Here is a 27,886-nt window from a genome sequence, read left to right on the forward strand (position 1 = left end):
TAAAAAAACAGACAAGACAATCCAAGTACAATTTTTTAATAAAGATAATTACAAAAGATGGAAAAATCAGCTCAGAAAGGTCAATTACTTCTTTAATAGATCAGTTTTTGACATAATAACTCACATCAATTTTAAATACTATCACATAAAGCATGGTGGAAAAAAAATTTTGCTTCATAATTAGAAACTCACACTAAAACTTGCCAAGAAAAACAAAAACAAAAGCCATTTTGAAAATAAATACAGTCCATGCCGAAGTAGTATAAAATGAAGCTAGAAGTCTTCCAAAAGGAAACATTTTCTTCCCAATATTTTCTCATTTTTTAATGTCTTCTGAAACTGGAGAGACTTTCAAATTCAAGGGTTGCTGAGCTGTTCTGATTTGGCTCTGTTAAAAGAGGCAACATGAAATATTAAAAATAGTACAATCTCAGTTTAAATACAGGTCCTGCACACTCATGCCAAGAAACAAAAGCTGATAACAGTGCCTTAATATTTCTAGTAGTTTCAAAATCTTTTTCAAGTGATGCTATAAAGGCTAGCACATTATGTGTGCTCAAGCAGTTAAATAAGCTTTCTGACAATAAAAATCTTATGTTTTTTAAAAACCAGGCTAGTCCCGAGTTTCTTAAATGTACCCGTCTCACAAAAGGATGAAATCCTATATACAGAAATAAGCACCGCAGAAGACCATTAAGTGCCTATACAAATATTAATGGCAAAAAAAGGTCTCAGATAAATTATGTAAAAGAATACAAATTCTTCAGTTACAACACTGATTAGTACTGATCTTTGTGATTTTAAGCAAGCTACACCAGTGACAGATGGGCAGCTAAACAGATGACATATAAACTGATGGATAAGAAGGCATATGTTGTCTTATGTGCCAGCAGAGACAAAATTCAGAGCATCTCACACAGCTTACTGATATTCTCAGGCTCAGTGCAGTACCTCTAAGAACAATACATACCCAAGTAATTGTGTTTATTATTTGTATGGTATATAAAAATGATAAGATAAGTAATATAATTTACCCTTTGGTATCTGTTTTTTCACCACTATTATCCTTGGATTTATCTTCCTCCTTAACATCTATAAATAAAAATTAGAAGAGGTTAAAACCTGCTTTGAAATATAAAATACTTTTGAAATTTAACATATTTTAAAGTATACCTTATTTAAAGGATACAAAGCTATCATATATGAATGGTAAAAGCTTACCATTTATAAACTCAGTAACTGAACAGGCTTTGTGTTAGGTGCTAGGCTAAATGACAGAAGTTCACGGTACCAATGTAACAAACAGTCCTTGTCCCCTTGGAAGTTTTGCTTCTGTGGGATCTCAGTACTACAGATGGAGTATGTGCTATGAAGCTGTAAAGCCAGGGGACATGCACACAGCACTCCATGATCAATCAGAAAAGGTTGCAGAAAGTGACATTTGAAAGTTTCCTGAAGAATAGCTCATGGGTAAAAAAGGGGAGAAGTATCTTGAACAAAGGGAAAACTTAAAATAGCTTTGACACAATGCTCTAGTGTGGCTCAGTTGGTTGGGCATCGTTCCACAGGGCAAGGGACTGCTGGTGTGATTTCCAGTTGAGGCAGACAGACGCCTGGGTTGCAGGTACAGTTCCCCGGTCGGGGCGCCATGTGAGAGGTAACCAACAGATGTTTTTCTCTCACATCAATGTGTCTTTCCCTCCCTTCCCCTCCCTCTAGAAATAAACAAAATCTTTTAAAAAATATTTTAAAAAACAAAAACAAAAAAAAGGACTCTGATACAAGAAGGAATTAGCAGGTTGGTGGTAAGAACTTAAAGACCAACGTGACTCGAGTACTGTCAGAAGAGGGGAGAATCGGGTAAGATGAGCCCAAAGACATAGCAGAGGCTAAATCCTATTGTTTGTATCACTTGTTTTTAACCCTCATTATAAATACTGAAACTTTAACATAATAATAAAATGAAATGGTAGGAGTAATGGTAGTAATTCAAGATTGAAAAAAAATTAGCCCAAATGTGATTTTATTTTTTTAAAATTGAAATTACTCCTATTAAGTCTAATTTTTTTTTTTTTTTTTTAGAGATGGGAGGGGAAGGAGAAAGGGAGAGAAACATCAATGTGTGGTTGCCTCTCACACGCCCCCAACTGGAGATCTATGCTGCAACCCAGACATGTGCCCTGACTGGGAATTGAACTGGTAACCTTTTGGCTCGCAGGACAGCACTCAATCCACTGAGCTACACCACCTGGGGCTGAATATGTTCTTTAAACAAGCAAATAACCAAAGCTGTGAGGCAATGACATAATAATAAAGACAGTAAATTATAAATATTGCTATTAAGCATTCTACATAGACATTTCATGAGACTGGTCTCAGCTAGAATACAAATTTGTGGACATTAACATTTGTTTTGACTTCTGCTTAATTTTGGATATGTAAACTTAAAAAGTACAAAAACAGAATTAGGGGAGAAAAGAAAAGGAATGGCCCTAACTTAATTTTTTAAAAAAGTTTTCTATGGTAATATATTATCTGTAGGCCAAAGGATTTTAACAATTGCAAGGCTCCATAATAATAATTTAATAAAACACTTTAAGTTAAAAAAAGTATCAATTAATATCAGCAATAGAAGTGTGGAGCTAAGATTAATCTATTACCAGACCATTAAGACAGATCAAGAGGTACTGTCATCTTTAGCTAACACAGCAATGAAAGACAAACATCCCAGTGTACCTACCTTCCCATTTGAAAGAAAAGCAAAGAAAAAAGATTCGGAAAGGAGAAGAAACCAAAAAAGGACAGACAAGATGACACACTGACAGTGAGGAAAAAAGAAAAACTGTAGAAAAATCCTACAGCTAAAGCCCAAGTCCTCCTTACCTCAATCACAACTAGAATTCCTGGATGTCAATCGGTACAGAAGAACAGACCGAAGCCATGATTGTAATACATTGGGAAGTTAAATTGTAAAATGGTGGAGGAACAGTATATTCCAGGAGTAATATTCCACAAGTATATTCCACAAGTAAAAGAACAGAACTAGATGTGTCAAAATATGCTTTCAATGTCCCTTCCTATCTTTTAGAGTTTTTATGTTTTCTTCAAACAATTCTGAAGAAAGTCTATTATCTGAGCTTTTCCAAAATGATGGAACTGTTCTAAGGATAATGTAATCTTCCTGTGTTTTATTCCCAGCAAATAAGCTTTAGGGAGTTAAAAATTATCTTAGATTTCAGTTTTGCTCACATACTGTAAGTGGATCTATAATCATTTGTCTTCTCTCTCACCTAATCTGTATCATAGTACAATGTTCACTATGATAAGCCATATAAACCAAGAGCAGGCAGTAAGGTTTCCTACATTACAAAAGCAAATGTGATTAATAACATTTAGAGAGCTAGAGCTCTACACAAAAGACAGTTGGGAAAAAGTCACCTACCTAGCACCACACACCTCCAATACTTGTATAACTGACTTTAGGATCTCACAAAACCTATAGTGCAGCTCACTTTTTTAAAAATTACAATTTTAAGACACATTTACTGGGAAAAAACTCACCTGCTTTTTTGTCCTCTGTTTCCTTCTTGTCTTCCTCGATTCTAGCTTTCTTCGCTCCTTTCTTATGATCAGCCACATTTCTACGACCTCCTTCTCCTTCATCCTCTGAATCTGAGAATTCTTCATCACAAGCTATCCGTTTGTCTGATGCTCGAACTGATATATAAAAAATTTTAATTAGTTTTAACAAAAGTAGTAATCAGCCATTACATTGAAAAGTACAGAATAACAGACACTTAATAATATCAAGATTAGAACTGAATGCATGGTTTGCTAAATACTAAAAATTTAGCTTTGATATAGAAAGAAATAATTCAAAGAAACATGAAAAACATTTTGAGATCTCAAAAAAACTATAGAGGAAAATCTGTTGTAATAGGAGGCAAAGGTGATGTCATAATTCAAAAAGTAACCTTTTATTTCAGAGCTGAGAGGGGAAGTAGATAAAAATAAATATACCATTAATACCAAACATGTCAATTTCTATATGAATAGCATACTATTAGGTTTTAAGTCTAGCACCTGTATTAACTGAAATGAGATTGTAGAATCAAATGGAAGGTGTTTCAGGCTATTCAACTCACTCTAAATAAATGGTTTATTTTTCAATTTATACTCAAATATACGTAAGTGGGTAGTTTGTGGAAACTTCTGATCATATATAGTGATATAAACTGAAATTGCTGACACTCAAATGAGTCTCTGAGACATACGGAAGCTAAACTATGTAAAATCAAAAACAGAAAAGAGACAAAAATAATAGTGTGCTAATGAAACAAGACCCATTGTGTTCTTGAACATCTTAAGCCTTCAGTTTGTAGTGTTATTTTAATAAATCAGAAAAATGTAATAGAATACATATCAAGGCATCATCTTACTAGAAATTCTCTTATCTGGATCTTCTCCATCTTCATCTCCACTGTCTTCATGAACAGCATCTTCTGGAATAGCTTGCATTTGGACGCCAGGTGCATGAGGTAACATGCGTAAATTTTCAAATAATCGCTGTCTAAATTACACATGCAAAGTTATTAGACAAAACTCGTTTTCTTTCAAGTTCCTTTTAAATGTTAAGAGGAAACATTAAGTTAAATTTTCGTGTTTTATTTAGCTAACCTATGACTTAAGGAACAAATTCACTGAGCACTTACACTTTACATATTATGAACCCATTTAACCCTCAAAATTTACATTGTAGGTACTATTTCTTCTCCTATTATTTCATTGTTAAGGAAATATAAACACAAAGGTAAATTAACTTGCCAAATGTCACAGAGCGAGTGTGTGCGGAGAGCACACAAATCCAGGCCTATACTAAAACAAATCCAGGCTTGTACTACCCTGTCTCTCTAAATACTTCATTCTTTGATACAAAGTTTTGAAATGTTTTAATGAAAATACATTTCATTTCACTTTCATTTAAAGCAAGGGTATAGCCCTGGCTGGTGTGGCTCAGTGGATTGAGTGCTGGCCTGAGAACCAAAGGGTCGCCAGTTTGATTCCCAGTCAGGGCACATGCCTACATTGCAGGCCAGGTCCCAAGCAGGGGGCGTGTGAGAGGCAACCACACACTGATGTTTCTCTCCCTTCCCCACTCTCTAAAAATAAATAAAATTTTTGGGGGGTGGGAGGGAAGCAAGGGTATAAAATTATAGTGCCCTTTGCAAATTAAGAACTGATTTTAACTTATAGAAGATTAAAATATTTTGAGCTATGAAACCCATATATTTTCCATTATATTAAAAATATTAAATCAATAATTTTATGGTTTCAAATGCTTTTGAAAGGACAAAGGAATTGTGTATAAGTTAAAATAACCTACTGCACTTGGCCCTCTAAAGGTTCTTAAAGCTATAGCAAATATTTACGAAAACAATTCACTGATGTCTTACTTTATCTTTTCCATATATTCTGGAGTGTTCTGGTTTGTCATATTTGAAGGACTGATATGCAGTTTGAAGTCTGGTCCAAAATACTCAAAGTAATCATTATATGGCAATTCTATTAAAAACAATGAAATAAAGTTACATATTAAAAGCTCAGTTTTCACACAAATCCATGCACAAAAATCCAGATTCAACTTGAGAAATATTTTCCAAAGAAAATGTTTAAAAGTGAACGCAAAGTGAATTCATTAACTGACTGGTCTATTCACGATTTAAAAATCTAATCCATCATCTATTTTTACACACTGACAGTTCATTCCATAAAGATATAATAATAAGAATACTTACCATTGGGAATCTCACAATCAAGGGCAACTGCAGTTTCGTAAGTCCAACAGCGAGCGACGTTACGAATTGTGTATCCACCCCCTCCAAGCATCAGTAATGGTAAATTGAAAGTTTTTACAACTTCTACACATTTAGCATGACCTAAGACAAAGAGATTTAGGTGACAGTAAGTCTACATTGTTATAGTTGAAAAATAAAATTTTAAAAAGATAGCAAAAACAAAATTTTAATCAACCGAAATGGCTTTTCTAAATAACATGTTACAATTTCAAGAATGCTGGGCGGGGAGGGTGGGTTGGGATGGGAGTAAAGGCAGAAAACTGTACTTCAACAACAATTAAAATAAAAAAAAAAAGTTAAAAAAAATTTCGAGAAAGTTCTAGTCTAAAACTTTTTATCAAAGCACTTTTCACAATGATATACGAAATCCAGTAAAACATACTGGCTATTTTAGCAAGTGTTCCTGCTACAGAAGTCAAACATACAACTATATTAAGATTACAATATAAATATACCACTTTTATTAACACAGGAAAATGTTAGATGATGTGAAGATGTTCTATTCATGCAATATTATGTGAGGGAAAGAAATCAAGTAACAATAAACATTATGCACAATGGTAGGCTAGCTAATTTTAATTGTAGGTTATTTTTAAATAGTGGTATTATGGAAAATTTTCTTATTGAAGACTAGAAAATTAATACTCATTACTATTAAAAACAACTTCAACAAATTTCTATGTGTAGAAATTTGAATATAAAGTAAACCTAATACAAAAACACAATACTTCTTTGGATAAATGTCATAATTTAATCATTGATTACAAGTTACTAGTAACTTTTTAGAATATTCAGGCACTTAAATCAATCTTTAAATTAAAAAAAACCCCCTCCAATTATAGAATAAAGCCATGCCTGTTAAAAAATATTTGGAAAAATAAAAAAAGAAAAACTACATAAAACTCCATCATCCAAAAGTTATTTTTTAAAAAAATAATCCCTTTCAATTCCCTAATAATCCCTTTTGATTCCCTCTGAGTTACAGTTTAGTAGTCTTTTTTTCTTATAATTATATACTGTGAGCATCTTCATTAAGTATTTTTCAGTAGGTGTATAATTCACAACCCAATTTTGATTACTGCTATTAGAAAAACATGACTTTCTTATAAAAAGATAATAACTGTTTGGGTGTTTTTTAAAACAAAACATAAAGTTAACTTACAGACCCTCCTAGTATGGATAGCTGGCTAAACAAAGAAACCTGCTTTTATTGTATCTCAAAACCTGATAAAAATGACTATAAAGGGATATTTTTATGGGCTAAAAATCAATGAAAAAGAAGACTGAGACAGAACCCAACAGTAACAACATAAATGAAGGCAGGAAAGAAATAAACAAGAGGTAACTGACTTTAGCAGACCTAAGAAACCTGAATGGCAGTGGAAAAAGTTTATACTCAAGTTTAAGATTTGGGATTACAATCTTATATGCTTTATACAAATGAAATCCTATCAGTCAGTTAAAATATATAGATTATTGTAGGTAAAATGCTGCCGTTTATAATTTTAAAAGCTATTGCTTTTAACTATGAAAGCATTGAGAACTTTCAAAGAGATAAGCAGAGAAACTGACAGTTAATACATTATCTTAAGAGTACATCCAGTAGATCATTTTTGGAAGATCATATGCATTTTGAGGCAACAGATGGTTATCAACACATATGAAGTTCAACAATATAAAACGGCTGCTATTTGGGAATTATTAACCTACCAAGAAAAGGGGCAATTAATGTCATATAGTTCAACCTAAAAAAGCAGAATAATACATTATACCATAACTAACACTGCTTGGTATGGTAGTGAGTATTAATTAACATTAAATAAAATAGCCATTAATATCTATCTTTAGTATTTAGTTATTTAATTACATTTAGGCCAATAGTCATTATGGAAAATGTTCTATTTGAGAACTCTTCACATCTATGAGAGAATTCAAAGCAGAACATCAACTTGTTACCAAAAATATCAAAACAACTCTAAAATCACGTATAACATCCATGATGATTTTAAGAACTCATTAAGTAAAATTTCAAATTTATTTTTATTCGCTAGAAGTTCATTCTATAACGGTCATTTTTTAATTTTGATTTGGACTTCTATCATATGTTGATTTCAACCCTTGATCAATTTAAGTGTTGGAATTAATGTACTCTCCTAATCTCTCACACAACTTTTCTCAGGAAGCCACTTGAAAATGTGCTCCACCAAAATGAGAGACAAAATTAAGAGGAAGACAGGAAACAGCAACCAGGGGAGCCAATAACAACAGAGAAGCAAAGAGCAGCTTACTTTCTACCAGGTCTAGAGAGAATACTCATCCAAATAGGATCAGATCAGAAAGGTGTCCTTCAAGGTTAAACTGATAGGATACTTAATGCATCTGAACACATGAAGCTACACAGACACTAGTTATTTAATAATATGTAAAGAGAAAATTAAGTAAATGACATATTAGACAAAAAGAGCAAGTTATGCAATAAAGAAAAACTGATAAGCTAAAATGTACTTTAATGTTATTGATGATACTGTAAACACTGAATACCATAACCAAAGTTCTGTTATAAACACCAGATTTAAATGGTAAAAATGGGAGATACAAGATTAGAAGGATGTGTGCACGCTGGGGATAAAGTGGTAAAAAGAAGGTAAATCCCTCTTCTTTCATAACAGTAAGTGAATAGACAAGGCTGATGTGAAAAATGTAGCAAAGTTTGCACATTATTCAGAGAAAGATATACCAGAAGAATCAACCAAACACACTGAAAACAGAGTTGTCCTGACTGATACTGCAACAGGCCACATAAAATTATTCATGTATAAATGTAGACATAAACTTGACAAAATAATAAAAAAGACCTGAAACAAGACCCTTACCAGAACAAGATTAACAGTAGTTCTAGGACTATCACTCTTTACTTAATTTTTAAAAATTTTTATTTACTGATTTTGGTACAGTAAGAGAGGAAGGGAGGGAGGAGGAGGAGGAAGATGATAAGGGAGTGGGGAGAAGGAGAGAGAGAGACAGAAACATCGATTTGTTGTTCCACTTATTTATGCATTCACTGGTTGATTCTTCCATATGCTCTGAACAGGAATCAAACCTGCAACCTTGGCATATTAGGGGATGCTCTTAACCAACTGAGTTACCCGGCCAGGTGTTACTCATGTTACCCTTTAAACTCCTTACCTTTAACTGTCAGATTGAAGCAACCAAGTCGATCACCAGATAGTGAGTCTGCACCACACTGTAACACCACAGCACTAGGTTGATACATCTCCATCACTTTTGAGATAATCTATGTACAAGATAACAAATGTTATTATCTCTATTAAGATTTTCAAATTCATTTTGATTTTTAAAATTAGTAATACTTACAGGCTTAAATATCTGCCCATATGACTCATCATCTATACCATCTCTCATTGGGAAGTTGACAGCGTAGTATTTGCCTTTTCCTGCACCAATATCCTAAAATATGAAGTAAAACAGATCTTAGAGAATATTTCATAATAAAAAACTCAACATCTTTACTGAAATATTTTTAAGAGATTAAAAGAACAGGTAACAAGAACCAATTCTGAATTCATCATGTAGGTCGAGAAAGGAAATAACACAGATTAGAGTAAGCACACACTTGAACATTTACAGCCTGCTTGCTATAAAGCTGAAAGAACCAATTCCAATGAACCTGTAATGATTATTTTGGGGAGTTTAACATAAACAAGGCAATATTAAGTTATATACTACATTAACCCAAGAAATTCACCTTAAATAGAGTAAGAAATTTTTATGAGTAAAACTATAGAAAATAACACTGAGCTAAAGAACCCTGAGGGACAGTTGTTTCTGTAATGCAGAATCCTTCTTGTGGCTCACAATCTGGCATGAGTTTGCATATGATTAAAGAAAAGCCACCCTCTGTGGCTCAATAGATTCAGTGCTGGCCTGCAAACCAAAGGGTGGCAGTCAGGGCACATTCCTGGGTTGCATGCAGGCCAGGCGCCAGTTGGTGGTGTGAGAGGCAACCACACATTGATGTTTCTCTTCCTCCCTTTCTCCCTCCCCCTGTCTCTCTCTAAAAATAAATAGCATCTTAAAAAAACAATAAAGAAATGCTCGGATTTTCTTGAAGTTTTAATAGCTTTATACTAAAGCATCAGTATCTGTTCTTTAGTTAGGCTTGAAATAAGTTTTTCTACTTGTTGAATAAGTACCACTTTAAGTTTTTAATACCTCCCAAAAGAAGCAAATGAGAGAAGCTAATGGCTGGGTTCCAGCTACACACACACACACAATACATATACATATATTATGCGTATTTGTGTACATAATGCATGTGTGTATACAACTATCTCTTTGAGTGTGTATATAAGGATATATACACACATATGCATATATTCCTAGAAGAGATGAGATAGAAAACATTTCTACAAAACAGTGCCTAAACACCACCAAAGGACTGGACTGTGGGTGACTGACACGTGTTTTAAGTGATAATATTTCAATAAATATGAATCTTCAGAATTATTAGCATTTGTATTTCCCTTATCTCTCATGGAACGATCTTAGCTTGAATCCATTTTTTTGAAAAGCATATTTTATCATTTAATATTAGTGTGATTATGACCCAACATTCCTTTTTATTAAATTTATTGAGGTGACACTGGTCAACTAAATTATATAGGTTTCAGGTGCACAGTTCCACAACACAGTGTAGTGTGTGTTCACAACCCTAAATGACCCAACTTTCGATGAAGAAAAAGCAAGAGGAATTACACCCACCACAACTTTTAAGGAAATTAAATTTTTATATGTAATTAAATAAAAATTATACAAATGTAGATAAACTAAAGTATTGTGAATCCCTAGACTCCTGCACTAAAAATACAGTTGGAGTAAACTCTGACATTAAGTATGAGAGGGGGGGACCTAAAAAACCCAGAATTTGTTTATAAAAAATTGTGTACTTATTCTTACGTTTAAACTTCAGTCACCTTCAAAGTACTCTGCATTTGATGCAACCTATCAAGACAGTTTTTCCACTGCTCAAAACAGTTTTTGATCTCATCAATTTTGATGCCTTTTAGTATTTCTGCTGTTTTTAGTTTCACCTCTTCCACATCATCAAAACATTTTCCTTTGAGGACTTTTTTCATCCAGGGAAACTAAAAAAGTCACTTGGGGTGAGATCACCTGAATAGGGAGGGTGGGGCATGGGGTTCATACCATTTTTGGTCAAAAACTGCTGAACACTCAGCACAATGTGGACAGGTGCACTTGTAAATCACCCATCGTGAAATGGGCAAACACGCTGAAAGAGTCTTCAAATAAAAAATTCACTGAAGCTGAACACAGCATTTCACAACGCTAGCTGGTGCACTGATACACATGGGTTTCTAGAACACTCACCTAGTGGGAGAAGCCTGTACTACAAGGGGCCTGCCCTTCAAAAGTCAATTCTCGATTTTGGGGGGTCCCGTCTCATACAGCAAGTTAGTTGATCAGCAGTTATCACTCTAGGCTCGCAGCTCAGAGCTGTTGCTCTTTTTCATTTCTTATTCCACAACTGCTACTTTATCACACGTTTGTCTTTATTCTTCCACCTAGACACTACTGACCTAATACATGCAAACAGGGTTTTAACAATGATCTAAGCTCAGAGTAGCCCTTTTCTGATTTACAATGAATTTCCAGGTAGAAAAATAACATCCAAAGATACACTTTAAGTTTCACGAAAATCCAAATACAACCACACATACAATGTAATGACTGATTTTAGTATCCTTACAAAATTTTGGGAACATCTATGTAATAGCCAAAAGGAAAAAATTATGATGGCTTTTCATATAGACAGTATAAAATCTTAGTGAGGAAAAGATGTTCAAAGTCATCCTCAAGTCTTTTTTTTAAAAACATGCATTCTCCAACAAATTCAAGCAATTGAAAGAATACTGTCAAAAATTAAGATATCCCCATTTGCCATTTCTGAGATTAATTAGAATTATATTATGAAGACACTGTCCTTCCTTAAGCTTAAAGCTGAGAAGCCCTTTTCACCCCTTAATTTCTACAGGGATGCAATGGCTGTAGACAAATGAATTCTACTGATCTAGAGCAGTGGTTCTCAAACGTCAGTGTGCAGAATAACCCAGTGTTTCTGGACCTGAGAGTATGTGCTTCTAACAAGTTCCCAGCAGATGCTGATTTCTGCCAGTTTAAAGATCATATACTGTGAGAACCATAGGGTCTATAAAATAAAACCAAGCAGGGAAAGGCATTGAAGGAGCTAACTGGTAAGGAACTGAAAATATAAATTTGCAATTTTAAATGCCACATAATTGAAAAGGAAATAAATTAAATAATTAACCTACCAATTTATAATAAAAAAACAGTTTTTACCATCACAACTATTACTAAAAGAGCATCACCTTGTGGTCAAATAAAAAGTCACACATTTAAAGAATACATTAAGACCATGTTAAACTTTTGGTTGCTAAATAAACTAAACTTCAACATGAATGTGGTTTGGTTAAAAACAAAACAAAACAAAACAAAACAAAAAAAACAACCAGTGAAGAAAAAAAAGCAACTTCAAGAAGTTTGCAGGAACAGGATTTAACCATTGGTTTTTATATTCATAAAATACAAGAGTACCAAATGAAGGAAGGTAACAGATATATAATAGAAATAAATGCACTTAATATAGCAGGCAGCTAAGATAAGCTATGGTATTTCTCTATCTACAATAAATGTCCTCAGCTTACGGAAAAAAGATATTAAAATTAGACCTGTTAAATCAAGACCAATCATAAAAGGAGGGCATTACAAGAACCTAAAAGACTTAGTCAATTATTTCATTCTATTAGTCTTCCTAATCAATACCAATGTAGGCTACCAATAAGTACTTTCTGAAGGTTCAAACTGTATATCAAGACAACAGCTCCGTGCTTTGCTGATGTTCAAAAATATTTATTCAACCAAAAATAGTTGAGCAAAAGAAAAGTCCTTTAAGTTCTCATTAAATGTTGCTTATCTGGACAGCATGGGGTAGGGTCAGGGGTGGAGGGATTGAGCAAAAAGGAAAAAGGACTCATGGACGTGGACAACAGTGTGGTGATTGTTAGGGGAGGGGCGTATAAGGGAACTAAATGGTAATGGGAAAATATAATAAATATTAAAATTTTTTTAAAAGTTAGCTTATATTAAGCAAAACTGAAATCTAGCAGATGTTATAGCATATAAATCACTCAATTCTGTGTATAAGGTTCAAATTAGTAACTCAAGGAAAATATTACTTTAAGTACACGATTACTAGCCTCCTAGCTTAATCTCATATTTATCCAGACAGGATTCAGTCTTACCCTTAAGTCCCCTGTTCCAGGGAAGTATTCCCCATATTTATGGAATGATACAGTCATTACACGATCTGTTGTGTAAAAGGCTTCTTCAACACCATCACCATGGTGGATATCAATATCAATATATAAGACTCTCTGATGATACCTGAAAAAAAAAGGCATACTGTTATTTAAAAGTTTTAATATAGGAAGAATCACCATGGACTTCTGAGCTCTTGAATCCAGAACACTGAATCCCCCTTCTTACTTTAATTCCCGCCTAAGAGACCAATCAAACATCTGAACTTACAATTTGACCCTCAGACTTTTAAATCCTCCCTTTATGCGCTATCTAGGTGAGAAAATATACTTGCTGTGAAATCTGTCCTATTCTTTGTGCTTTAAAAACATAGTAAAGTACATATTTCTTTATATTAACTGAAGATTATACCATTTTAAGACTGTTACTTTAAAATGTCTCTAGTAAATACTGAATCTTATAAAATAGGGTTTGAAAATCTCTGGTTCGTCCAAATTTGGCCAATGGCCTCTTCTGTACAGCCTTAGCGATCAGAATAGTTTTTACATTTTTTAAAATGACTCAAAAATAAAATCAAAACAAGCATATTTTATGATACATGATGAATAATGATACTAAAATTGCAATGTCCAAAACCAAAATGTTATTGAAACATGGCCATCCTCATTTGTTTACGTACTGTCTATGGCTTCTTTTGTGCTTCAACTGCAGAGTTGAGTTGTCACAACAGAAACCACATGTGGTTCTATTATCACTTCACAGTGATGCTTGGAACACTACAAATCCCAGTGAGCAGTTATAACTCAAATGCATTTTAAGAGCCACAGGTATCGCAAAATGCAACACTACCAGTGCATACCCATGTCAAAACAAGAAAAAAAGTGAACTTCAAATGTCATCTTTTCAAGGCACAGTGAAATGAGGATCATTACTGAATCAGATGGCAGAGAACTGTATTTAGTGTACAATGGAACCACAGCTGTGTTAAAAGGTTATAATATAAACTGACACCAGACTAAGTACTCATTCTTAACTCAAAGGAAAGCAAGATTCAGAAACCTCAGAACATAAAAAACTGTATCTCATCATAGCACAGTTTCTTCATAAAAATAAAGCTGTGAGCAAAAAGTTTCTGAGTGGCTCATAAGCTGTTTAATCAATAGTCAATTAAGTCATGTTTGATTGCACCAATTTAAGAAATGTGTCCAGAGAAATAAAATTAAGCTTGTTTAAGACTATTAGCATGTGAACAAGAACTGTTGCTCAGAGACGAAGACACAGGTACCAACATCAATGGCAAATTAATAACAAGGCAAAATTTCAAGTGGTTTTCCTGGGCCCTTAATTAGTCACCTGCCATAACCTAGCTGCTGATTTGAGGAGTCAACACAAAACTTTAAGTGACTGAAAAATCATCCTCTATAAATAGTATTTGTGGAATAACTACAGGCAACACATTCAAAGGCGAGAAAACACTAACTACAATATGAAGGGGGATCTGCTTAGATGTGTTACAACTGATGATGGTAAAAAAAAAATCTAACTTAGTAACTCCAAATTCACATACATGTACTTTTAGAGATATCTCTCTCAAACTGTAGTCAAGGATAACTTTAATTCCTTTAGTAACTTAGAGATAATAATACCCATTTTTAGAAAACACAGAACCCCATTCTATGGAGGTTAGGCAGTTAACATTTAATTCAATAGGTAACCAAATTTTCTTTAACACAGGTTTCAAATATTTGCCATCAAAAGTTTAAAAGCTGGTCCTGGCTGGTGTAGCTAAGTGGACTGAGCTCAGGCTGCGAACCAAAGTGTCGCAGGTTCGATTCCCAGTCAGGGTACATGCTTGGGTTGCAGGCATGACCCCCAGCAACCGCACATTGATGTTTCTCTCTCCCTCTCTCCCTTCCCTCTCTAAAAATAAATAAATAAAATCTTAAAAAAAAAGTTTAAAAGCTTACAAAATTTTAGAACATAAACTTCCAGGGTCATGTCATTTTTCATTACCTGAAACTGTCACTCAAATTTAAATTGCTGAACTACTTTTAATATTTTTTAAAAGGGTACCTAATGGGAATTTTAGACATTTATTATGCATTTCTCATTCTTAACAATCTAAGAATTGAGCAAATTTCCTATTGTTTCTACAATGATTTGTAATAAACCCATCAAAGATTCACCATTAAAACTATTTTCAACCAGTTTACTTGATGTTGTTTTAAAATGTTATTATTTTAATTAAACTACTTTTTCACAGGAAAAATATCAACACAGATTAACTTACTTTAGTAATTCAAGGATGGCAAGCACAATATCATTAACATAACAGAATCCTGATGCTTCTGATTTCTTAGCATGATGCAATCCTCCAGCCCAATTAACAGCCATATCAGTTTGTTGTCGGTTTAACTTCACAGCCCCAGCTAAGAATCAAGACAGGATAGACTTTAAAATGTTTAAAATTAAAAATTAACATACCTAGACAAAAGCCCTATAGAAAAGAGTATGCCATGGGTAAACCAAGAGTTTAAATTCATAAAAGGCAAGAATCATTGTTCAGAGGTCTAATAGTCAGCCAGCAGTTTCTCCTTAGATAAATAGGTTCCTACAGCTGTGACTTGACTAAATAAGAGCATATATGGAAAGTGGTAGCAACAATGGTTACTAGGGTAACAATGGTAGCTAGAAGAGAGGAAGGAAAAAGAAATCTGTAAGTGAAAGTGAAACAGCAGTAAGAAACTAAAAAACACACAAACAAACAAAAATAAACCATCTCAGAGTCATTATGATCATAAAACATGGGGAGGGGGTTGCTAAACAAATAACCCAAAAGATACATACAGAATGTAAATCAACTTTAAGTCTTAGTCAGGATACTTACCAACTGAGCCACCAGTTGAGAGCTGACAAAACTCAAAGAGTCCATCAAACACTGGACAATCTTCTCCAACGTTAACTGTGAAAGATGGATTTCACTAATTTCAATCCATTCTGTGAATTACTAAAAGCCTTTTCTTACAAAAACCATTTCCCACAAAATACTTTATTTGCTGCAACCGTAAAACATACACACATCATAATAGTAATCTAAAGTCTGCAATTTAAAAATATAATTTATAATTTCAGTCAATATAACTAAAATGTTATATTAAAAACACCACTACCAAATCTTACCAGGATTATTTGTGGACTATCTCTGCTCTATTAACAAGAAATCAAAATCTATCAAAACATAAAAGGTACTAGCCTTTATTACATTAAAACATGAACTTAAATTTTCTGTGCATTTTTCATACATAACGACAATAAATTGAGATTCTAAAAAGTTTGAGTAATTTCAATTGCTTTATAATTTACTTAAAAACAAAACAAAACAAAAACAAAGCCCACATATAGCTCCTAAGTACCCAGAACATTCATAACTGTGATGTATTTTAGTGAGTACTGAAAAGAGAGAACAGTTGGTTGCCTATGCCCATGGTTAACTGTGATCTTCAAAAATGGCAAGAACTAACTAGGTTCATGGCAGTCAAGATATAGAAGGGGTACTGTAAGGCACAAGGAAACAAAACACAGATACATGACACATTAAAACATATTAGTTCCTTAATACTGAGAGAATGAAGGCAATACAGGTATGTATGCATAACACATTCTTAGACTGCCCCTGCCTCCCGAAGTATAACCTCTTCAGTAAGTCATAATCTTATATATAGCTTTGTACACTTAATTTTATTAGAACCATAGTGAATAAATTTTAGTTTTTTACTGCTCAGACATAATCATAATCTTAATACAACTCAGTATTATGTAAGTTTTAAATCAATCTTGTTAATTCATTTGTCCTAGGGCTACTTATGACTTCTTAACCTAAGCCTTAATGTCCACTGGAAAAAAAATAAAAAATCTATTTTATTTACATTATAGCATTTTATTAAATAAAATATATGATAGAAATGTATATGAAATTCTATGAATGAGATTTCTCACAAATATACTTAATTTAGTATTACTGAAACTGTTCATTTTTAAAAATCATCACTAAAGTCCATCAATGTAATGAAAATGTAATCCAGCATCAAGCTTTAAAAGACACTGGTCCAATCATTTTAGGGTAACATTTTGCATTCCATCTTCAAGCCAACTAATCTGTAGTAATACACTTTTTAATAAGAGAACATTATGTAGAATAAAATTAAAATCCTCATTAATATCACAACAAGGGAAGTAACAGAGAACATGTATGACAGTCTAGATTAACTAAACCACCCAAACAGAAGACAAGAGGTATATACATCAAGCTAAGGCCAACCAAAGTATAATTATTTTGTTTAAAGCAGGGGCGTGGGGTCTCCCTACCAACAGCCATTTTCCTAAAGTTAACATGGGACCAAAACAAAGGGCAAAGGAACATCCATAGCTCTTTGGCAGTTTGGCTGACCAGAAGGCTTCAGTGAGTTGTTTTTAAAAGTAGCTTTCATATTTTTACATTGACCTTTCACATCAATAAATAATTAAAACTGTATTTTAGGTCAGGAAAAATACCTAGATTTGGGTAATATTAATTATAAGTTTCTAAAAATACTCATTTATATACTTATTACTAATTATACACTTTTAACATAGACACGTACATCTCTGCATTTGCTTACTATACTCAGACATGTTATCTGGTCTTATTGAACGTAGAAATTTGATGTACTCATCACTGTGGTATTTTGTCATTTCTTCCGCAGTGGCTTTATGAGGCCTCTGTGAAGAAAAATAAATGTTAGAAATGTTGAATTACAACTGGTTATATCAGAGTTATCAAACATAAAGTACACAATTTCCTCTAACAGTCCTCTCAAAAGAACTAGGTCTTCCAGAACAAAGTAAATTCTAAAGCTAATTTCATACTTTAAAAGAATTAGACAGGTCTAACACAAACTATGACTTAATCACTTTTTTATTTTGGTAAAAATGGGTCAACCCTTATTAAAGTCAAACCCATGTTCATAAATGCTTTCTTTTTCCATCATAAAACTGTTCTATAGCCACTGATTTTATCAATGACCTCCCAGAATGGGCCTCATTCTCCATGGTAAGTCTTTGTTCACAATCTTTTCATTTTCCTTTGCCTAACCAAATCACCTTTGTTCTGAAGACCTCACTTTCATTTATAACACACTTCTTCCCCAAAGCTTTCTGATTGCAAGTCTAATCCACCTCCTCTTCTCTAAATGTCTACACCCAAAGAAAAAAAACTCACATATTCCCTAACACTGTTAACTGCTTTGAGACTTTTCTCTCCCCAAATACGTAAGAATTTTTGTGTCTTGTATCTGTCTACATATACTCTCATCTTTACCTACAAAAACATTTAGGGCAGTTAGATCTTATGTTATTCTGTACTGTGCTTGTCCATTGACAGTGTTCTTTCTGTATACCAATAAATACATGCAGAATTAATTTTTTGTGCAATTCTTTATTAAGTGTTCCAAATCAACTCTTCAGCAGCATAGACAGGCCAACTATTATTGCAACAAAAATATCTGGTATGCTAAACAGAGTTGTTCTCCAGAAATGTGAAAACCTGTGGTAGGGGAAACCATTTTTAAAATTGTTGAAGACAGACAGACAAAGAGGTATAGGTCCCATACTCAGTTTTCTCTGAATTAAACAAAAAGAGAAGTTTCCATTTTCTTTCAGACCTTTTCTTCCATTAAATACCCTACACCAAAGGGAATAATAAAGTTTCACAGTACCTAAAAAAAAAAAAAAGTGTGCTGAGTATTTACTAAAACATATACTCACATATATTTCCATTTTTCTATATAAGCCATAATTTAGCAGCAAGTTATGGGTCATGCGGATTCTATGAGGTTTCATAGGATGGCCCTGCCCATAGTAATAATTTCCAATATCACCTAAAATAGAAAAAGAGACAAACTGAACAATACAAACAAGAGAATCTTTGTGAACTATGTAAATTTATGTATGTTCACCATTAAGAAGGCATTTACCACCAAAACAAGTTTAAAATCTTTAATGATATTCAATTTTGCAACTTTCAAACTGTATTAGAAAACGAATATACTATTATGTACACTTCTGTATGCCATTGACTCCATTAATACATTGTTTATTTATAGATTAAGGCAAGTAAATTTTTCTGACTTACAGTTTACTAAAATTTCTTATTTAAGATTAGCCCAAATGAAATACTTTTTACTAACTTAAAAACATAGTTTTTGTTCCTTAAAATGATACCTTTTAGCATCCATCAGTAAATTCAAAAGCTTAAGGTAAATTCTCTTGAGTTTCATTAACACGATTTTAGAAGTTTACAGCAGTATTATTTCTTGGATGATCTGCTAGTATCCCAGAAATCCCTTCTAATTAGTTAAATGGGGACTAAAATACTTTTTACCCATATCACAGTCAATAAGGGGAATTTTCATACCTGAAATGTGGATCTTAAACAAAAGTTTTATACTGATATCTCATGACATTTTTCAAGGTATTAAGGTTTAAAGCTAGCTTTAATATTTTTACATTGACCTAAGTATTTTGTCTTCTTCTTCACCACTGAAGTTTTAATTCCTGGCCTATCTTTTTATAAGATTTTATACCCCAATATCTTCAGATTTATTTTAAAATAAACACCAAAGTCATATATAACTTAGAAAAAAACAATACTTTCAGGTAAAGCTCTAGTGTTTCTGTACTAACATTTTAAGGAAGCCTCTTAAACATATACATTATTTTTCTAACATAATGGGCATTTGTTTTTTACAATAGCCTGTATTAGAAATTACTCTTAGTAGTATTTCTAGTTTTAAATGAGCAGCTCCAAAATATTGTTAGGATAGCCAAGCTGATTTTAATGGCCTGAAGTCATTTATTTCAACACGGGTTTACATAATAAAAGCTAAGGAAAAATAATGCCATTTACTCACCTTCAGGATAAAAAACATCTTTCAAAATCCTGCCTCAACGCATACCTTTCTTTGTTTAGTGGAAACTGAGAACTCAAAAGGCTTTTGTTTCTTTCTTCTATATACTTAATAGTCCAGGATGAGTGTTCATTTTTATTAACATACTTATGTCTAATAACATTACTACTTGATTTTGTTGATATCATACCTCTAATTTACTTAATCCATCATTTCCAAAACAAACTCCCCCCTGAAAACAATCGATATATACACGGTCATAAGAAAAGCCACCTTTCTCAATGCAGGTGACAACAATAAAGCTAAGACAATATAGACAAGCAGCAAAGCAGAACTATGGGGATATGTAACATGCCTGTGCATTTATCACAATTTAGATTCAGAGGCTGTGAGTGTCGAAAAACAATCTACCTTTCAAGGAAGAATCTGCTATAAAGCTCTGTCCTTCATGGGGCAGTACATATAGTTCCTTGAAAGCAGATTGATCTCAATGAATTCTTAAATATGGAAAGCCCACTAGTGTTACAAAGCATTATGTACACAAGTTTAGCGCAAGGAAGGTATTTCTAAGTTATACCATCACCACCCAAGAAGATCATAAGAGAAGAATAAAGAAACTCTAGTCTTCATTCACATTAACTTCCACCTGCCTCTGTGTAAAAATTACCAAGCTGAAATGTTTCTAATACTACTACATCTTAAAATCAAATCCTCTAGCTATGAACATACTGAATATATCCAGTGAAAAGCCAGCAACAATCTAATAATGGGAAAGACCCCAATAATCTGTATAAAAGAGACAGTACAGCTGCAATTTCTCAGCAAGCGTGTTTGAAAAAAATAACAATAGCATTAATTTAGCATTTACTGAGTGCTTATTATGAGGCAATATTCTGCTCACTTCACATGTTTTGTCTGTTAATATTCCTGACAACCCTATGATGTAGTATTATTACTTTTCCTATTTTATAACAGTGAAGAAGGGTAAGACGCAGACAAGTCAGGTAATGCTGCCAAGTCACAAAGTAAGCCAGGAGAGGTGCAAGATTCAAACTCAGGCAGGGCAACTCAGCCAATCTTCTTAAGTTAACAGCTACTGGGAGAGCAATGGCACTTACAGTCACTAGAAACAAATGGCAGGGAGAAACCTGACACAGAAGGACATATAGAATACAGTATTTTAATAAGAAACCACCTTTCTAATCCATCAAAGTTACTTCGTCAACAAGATCCTCAAACTATGAATGGACATAGGTTTATGAAGTTTCTCTGCTACAATTTATAGGCTCTACTCCCACCAAGAAAATGCACACTTGCCCACAAGGATAGCCAAGCAACAGAAAATTGCTATTTGGTTTATTAGAATTGTCCCAAAATGTAAAGGGGTTGGGAATTGTCCCCAAAACCATCTCCGATTTTTTCCTGCTTAATTTCATATCTCAAAATTCTCTAGATGGCTGCTTTGTAGCCATTCCCTTTTTATCTATCATCCATCCATTCATCCATCCAAACGCCCACCTCCCTCCCTCCTTACCTAAAGACATACCCACTGATTTCAGAGACAGAGAAAGGAAGGGAGAGAGGGATAAAACCATCAATGTGAGAAACACTGATCAGCTGCCTCTCATGCACACTCCCCGACCTGCGACTGAACAGTCAACAACCCAGTCCTGTATCCTGACCAGGAATTAAACCCACCACCTTTCAGTTTACCAAACACTCCAACCAACCTGAGCCACACTGGCCAGGGTGCCCTTCACTTTTTAATAAAGATAAAATGTCTTTTCTCAATTTTTATGAACCTATGGCTTTTCATTCATCTTAATTAAATGGTCAGTAATCTAATTTGGGCATTTTAAATGATATCCTGAGTTTCATCAAAATAATAAAAAATGCTTTACCACGAAGTAAATATCCAGAAATAGTAGCTCAAGGTGGCTTCTTGAACAGAACAAACTTTGTTACTCTAAAGAAATTACCATAAGGAATTAGTTATCTGCAAAATTTTAGTAAATGCTCAATCTTCAAGAAGTGATCAGAATAGAAATGGCTATTAAGGTCTACAATAGCTTATCCAAATCCTTAGGACTAGATGTACTTCAGATTTCTTTCCCCACATTTTATAAATGTGATGTGACACATCTGCCATATATTATGGATGTCCTGGAGTCTGGGGAATATTCTATAATCAAAGCTTAACATTTCTGCAGCAAAAATTTGCGGATACTCAAGGTAAGTGGAGTGAAGATCATATATAGTAATTCAGATTAAGCTTTTGATTCTAAATGAGTGGCATTTTTTTTTTCAATTTTCAGATCATTTTGGATTTTAGGAGTGTAAAATTTACCTTTAGTCCTACAGAAAAGCTGACTAAAAAATGATTCAGGGAAAAAGAAAGCTATTGTATTATTTTTGTCTTCCACTGTCTTAGTCCACTGGCACATTTAACACACTGGTCACTCCTCCTTGAAACAATGAGAATCTTGGCTTTCACTGAGAGTACCACTTTCCTTGATTCTATCCCGACCCATAGTCACTCATCCACCAATCTTTAAATATCAGGGTTCCTCAAGTTCATTCATTGATTAACAAATCAAGAGCCTACCATGTGCCAGGCACTGTTCTGGGTGATTGGGTAAGTCAGTGAATAAGAGTGCTACCCCAAATGCACTTATCTCAGGGAAGAATCACTTAACTGCTTAATATAGAAACTTCAAAGTTATTCTTTATTCTGTACCACCATCACCCAGTTCCTACTCCATTTCCTATCCATTAACAGGCTTTATAGGTTTTACTCCCCAAACCTTCCTTAAATGTGTCCATGTCTGTCAATTGCAACCATTACATTTTATGGGGACCAACATGCATTTAATTCTTGCTGTCAGCCTTGTATCACTCTTTACCATTCTGTCCCTACTTCCAAAAGCTCTCTCTTTGTAAAACCTTTAATGGCTTTCTGAGTATCTTACCACAAAATCTTGTGTAGTCTGGCCTTATACTATCTAGCTAGGCACCTCATGGTTCCCCAAGTCTTCCTCTTGGCTTCCTTTCGATTAAGTGTGCCAGCTTCTTTCTAACTACCAGGACAGTGCAGTTTGCAATATCATATGTAGGAAAAAACTTTTTTTATGGCTAGCCCACTCATTCTCTTCCTTCCTTGTCAGATTACCCTATAAAGGTGTCCCCTCTTACTGTCAAACATACAATCTTTCATTTCCTTCGTAAGACTCAATCTTTTGTCTACCTGGCAGAGTAGAGACTTTAAGCCCATTTGATATTTCTGAACCCAAAACTGACTTCACAGACAAGGATAAGTCAACTGCTATTTAAAAGAATAAGATTTACTAACTAGCATAAACATCTCTATACTTGAGCTTTTAAATCTGGCCTCATCTGTGATTTAATACTATTATGATTGCTACCTCTTCCCCAATTCCAGCTATTTCCTGTAAGGGATTTGTCAAGTAAGGGATTTAAAGTTTGTTAAAAAGAAAGAGATAATTACTAATACTTTCTTTTACTGAAGCAGAGAAAAAAATTTTATTAATTTTTTAAAGAAGTTATTTATTTTTGAGAGGGGAAGGAAGGGAGAGAAACATCAATCTGCTGGCTCTCACACGCCTGACTGGGGACATGGCCTGTAACCCGGGCATGTGCCCTGACTGGGAATAGAACTGGTGACTTTTCAGTTTGTAGGCCGGTGCTCAAACCACTGAGCCACACCAGCCAGGGCTCTCCAAACATTTTAATGCACCCTGCCAAGATGAAGAAAAAACAAGTGCACAGACCAATATGTGCATAATTGTATAAATTGTACATATACAGTTTACCCTTGAACAACATGCGGGTTAGGGACACAGATCCCCACACCACCTGCAACCAAAAATCCACCTACAATTTTTGACTTCTGAAACCTGAACTACAGCACTCCCTTAATATCTGCAGGGGACTGGTTCCAAGATTCCCCTGCCCCACCCCCCCAACAACGTGGACACCAAAATCCCCAGATGCTCTAGTGCCTTATATAAAATGACATGAAACAATGCATACAGTCATCCCTCTGCACCCATAAATTCCCAACTGTGGACTGAAAATACTGTTTTCAATCAGTGGTTGGTTGAATCCACAGGCATGGAGTGTACTTACTGAAAAAAGTGTGTATAAGTGGATCTGTGCAGTTCAAAGGTCAAGTATTTATACAACCCTGTTATCAGGTGTACTCAGTAAAACAGGCACTAAATGTGATTAGTCTCCAGTTTAATTCAAAACAAAGACAAGTTAACACTTCCAGATAAAGGATTAAAAATATACTGTATTTATGGCCTAAACAGCTTGGTTTGCTAATTACATTTTAAGTACAGAAATCACATCATTTTTTAAAGCCAGAAGAGATTCAGTGACTGACGAGCCCTATCTTTTTCTTTTCTTTTCTTTTTTTTGAGCTCTATCTTTTCAGAGATCATTGATAATCTTGCAGTACATACAACAAGATGGGCAAGTTTTAGAAATATGGTTTTGGAAAATCTGAAGGCAAAGTCAACAAGCTACAAGAAATATGAACTTCTCTCACTTTTCCCAAAGGTTTAAGGATACCTCAAATTTCTCTTGGAACCAGCATTCCAGTGATCAAAAGGGTATAGTACTGAAGACTGTGAAGTATACAGAGAAAAATACCTGTCTTGAGAATCCCTTTCACTTGCTAGACATTCTTTCTGTGTCACCAAGAGTGGCTAATGGTCTCAGTATGCCTAGAGGTAGGATTCCTATGGTTACAGAATTTGCTACTCTACACTTTTTAATCTTTCCTTCTTCCACTTTCTTTACCAACAAATTAAAACCAACTTAGATGAAGGCCTATTACTACTGATACTACCCCCTCCCAATCTAATCTATGTGGTGTACCTTTTAGTAACAGAATTCTTTGGTGCAGACGCTGCTTTACTTACATCCTCTTTTTTCACAATTAAAAAACAAAAGCTACCTTTATATGTAAACTGACAAAATAGTTTTTTGGTGATACAAACATGAGCTTTTGAAACTATGCAAAGCTTGACATACTATCACATGATAATAGTTAGCACAATACCTATCCAATTTAATAATCTCTGCAAAATGTTTCATTAACCTTCCCTCCACAAAAACCCAAAGAATAGTCCAAATGTAATCAACTACAAACTCGATTGTAAAAATGATCCAAGGAAGAATCACAGACCAAAGACAGATAACCTAACCAGAAATTTCCAAACATTCAATTATACAGCTGTTGCTGGCCATCAGATAAAGCAGATGAATGGTCTACAAGAAAGTCACCATCACTGGGCTTAAATGATTTCCACTCTTCCATTCTACCTATGAAGCCTACAGCTTGTTCTTCAAACCAGCGCTCACACCCATTCCCTCAACAAAGACCCATCATAAATAGGTCCACGAACCAACAGCTGTTCATAAAACTGCTACTTAAGTCTACCTCCCGGTTTTGCAGTTCAAGCCTAGCAACAAGAAGTTACAAGTGGCTTCTTCACTGTCAACAGCAACTACCGTTGCAGGAAAAGCCTTAGAACCAGTTTCCCCAACCTTTTTAAACGTTTCTCCTTTATCTTAGGCTCTGACAAGAACAAATCTCCAAATGTCAGAAACAATATAATTTTAAAAATTAACTTACACATTTACTTTCCTATGTGAATGCAAGGCCAGGGGTTTGCCAATGACACAAATTTGCATAAAGTCTTAAAAACCAAACTGAAAAAAAACTTTGATGTTAAAATTAAAATGTAATCCCATCTCCACTCCTCCATGATGGCATAATTTCAAACCAGTAATGTATTACACATATATGTGCTACTCTCACAAAATGTTTAAAACATGGCTTTGACTAGTGTTAGCTACCAAATATCAGTTTAGATATTTTCTGCAAGATTTTAGATTTTTCCACAAATGACACAGGTGATTATTTTATATAAGTAGGCATTAAAAGACTCATCCTTGCTAACTAAAAAGATAGAGTATGTCCATTTCCAAATCAGAATCTGGCCCGGTCTTCTAAGGTCTTTCTAGACCTCTCCAAGATTTCTGTATTATAACACACCAAATGTAGGAAACAGCTTCCAAAATTTGTATTGCTTCAGAAAAATCAGATAGGACTTTCAGGTCGTCAAGCCTAGCTTCTTTGTTGTACTCCAGAATTCCATCTCCGGAGAGTAACCTACTCGGAACTATTTAGCATGTTCAGGTCTTTGGGAAATCTGTAAAACAGGTTACTACTCTACTTAGTGTAATTTAGGCTGGCTCAGGAAACAGGATTCAGATTTAACGTTATCGCTCAAACTTCAAATTCGAAAAAACCTCAAAACTAAAATCTTACTTTTATAATTTACTTCATGTACCATGAACTCAAGCTTACCTAATTATTTAGTACCTCTTCACCTCGCAAAGTTTTCCTAGACCAGGATTCCCACCACCTAAATCTCCAAAGTAGGGTGGTATTTCCTGATCGAACAAAGAGCAACAAAGGAGTGGGTGGTAACCACCTCTCAAGAGAGGCAAGCCAGGACCCAAGCAGTCTGACCTACAACACAAACAGTAATAGCTCCATCTTTCCTTACCACGTCCTATTTCCCGTGAAAACTAACTGCCTCAAACTCGAAAACCCTAGTTTTTATTGAGGAAGTGAAGCAGCCTTTTCATTTGAATGCTGAGAAAGCGGCGCTCAAAAAAACCGGCGAACAAAGGAGAGGGAATGAAGCCCACGCAAAACATCGGCGTGAGTGTGTCCCCAGCCGAACGTGGGTCTCCACCCTCGGTAACTACTTTGCAGCACCGACCTGGCTCAAGGGGCCCGAGAGGCGGGAGGCGGAGAAGGAAGGCGCTCCGCGCTGCCAGACTGGGAGGGGAACCAGCGGGATGGGGGGCGGGGGGAGCGAAGCGGACTGGAGGGGCGGAGCTCCCGCGGCTGCCCTGCTTTGTGTGGAGTCTGGGCCTGGGTACCGTTTCGACCCGGGGGGAAGGGTCGGCTGCAATGGACCGAAGTGGGCACCCCCAACCTCTGCCCCCACGAGTGGCAGGCGAGAAAGATGCCAGGGAGAGCCGTCCCCTCCGCTACCACCACGAAGCCGGGGAAGGCCGGCACCGTCCCAGAGGCGTCGGGACTGCACTGCCAGAGACACAGCGTCGAGAGGGAAAGTGGGGCGTCCACCTGGCTCTCGTTGCAAAGTCCCCTAGGAAGGCTCACTGCGGAAGGGGTCCCACTACCGGCGATGAGTCCGCAATGGGTTAAGATTCGGGCAAGCGTCGATCCCTCCCCCTTCCCACCCCACAGCTCCGGCGCCCCCTCGCCCGGCGGCCTCAGAGCCCCGCGCGGCTGCGTGCCCGGCGCCCCAGCCCTGCCCTCCCGCCGACTCTGCCTCTCACCATCGTAGTAGTAGCAGACTTTCTTTTTGCCGCCTCCCTGACTGTACGCCATGGGCTCCTCGGCCACCGCCGCCTCCGGGCTCCTCCTGCTGCTGCTGCTGCTGCCGCCGCGGTTCGGCGGGGAGAGAAAAGGGCTGGGGCTCAGGTGGGGGCGGCCGTCTCGCGGGGAAGAGCAGGCCGGAGGCAGGAGAGGAGGGGGCACCGGAAGGGCTCGGTACGGCCGAGCGGAGGGGCCGGGAGCGCGGAGCCGGGGGTGGCAGCGGCGCCAACTCGCGACACTGGGGAGGGGGAGGGAGCCGCCAA

General features: G+C 35.5%; 1 protein-coding gene across 1 annotated transcript; it reads right to left on the reverse strand.

Annotated features, from left to right (window-relative positions):
• Positions 1-20: 20 nt before the first annotated feature.
• Positions 21-27,886, reverse strand: HDAC2 (histone deacetylase 2). Its single transcript, XM_045843792.1, has 14 exons — positions 27,584-27,886; positions 19,035-19,147; positions 17,873-17,990; positions 16,120-16,194; positions 15,523-15,661; positions 13,217-13,358; positions 9,231-9,323; positions 9,042-9,150; positions 5,796-5,936; positions 5,454-5,562; positions 4,440-4,570; positions 3,562-3,717; positions 1,035-1,092; positions 21-388 (listed from the first exon to the last, which is right to left on the reverse strand). Exons 1-14 carry the CDS (start codon positions 27,633-27,635, stop codon positions 358-360), a joined length of 1,467 nt encoding a protein of 488 aa, XP_045699748.1. The 5' UTR covers positions 27,636-27,886; the 3' UTR covers positions 21-357.

This window comes from Phyllostomus hastatus, unplaced genomic scaffold (assembly GCF_019186645.2).
Source record: "Phyllostomus hastatus isolate PE091 unplaced genomic scaffold, TTU_PhHast_1.1 phas_contig_40, whole genome shotgun sequence".
NCBI classification, from domain to species: Eukaryota; Metazoa; Chordata; class Mammalia; order Chiroptera; family Phyllostomidae; genus Phyllostomus; species Phyllostomus hastatus.

What these genes read in the sequence shown, in the direction of transcription:
- HDAC2 (XM_045843792.1), bottom strand. Translation starts at nt 27,635, where the DNA reads ATGGCGTACAGTCAGGGAGGCGGCAAAAAGAAAGTCTGCTACTACTAC. An exon ending in CTGGAACAGGGGACTTAAGG is followed by an intron (nt 9,324 to 13,216) that starts GTAAGACTGAAT and finishes TTCATATTTTAG; the next exon opens with GATATTGGTGCAGGAAAAGG. An exon ending in ATGGGCAGATATTTAAGCCT is followed by an intron (nt 9,151 to 9,230) that starts GTAAGTATTACT and finishes TCTTGTACATAG; the next exon opens with ATTATCTCAAAAGTGATGGA.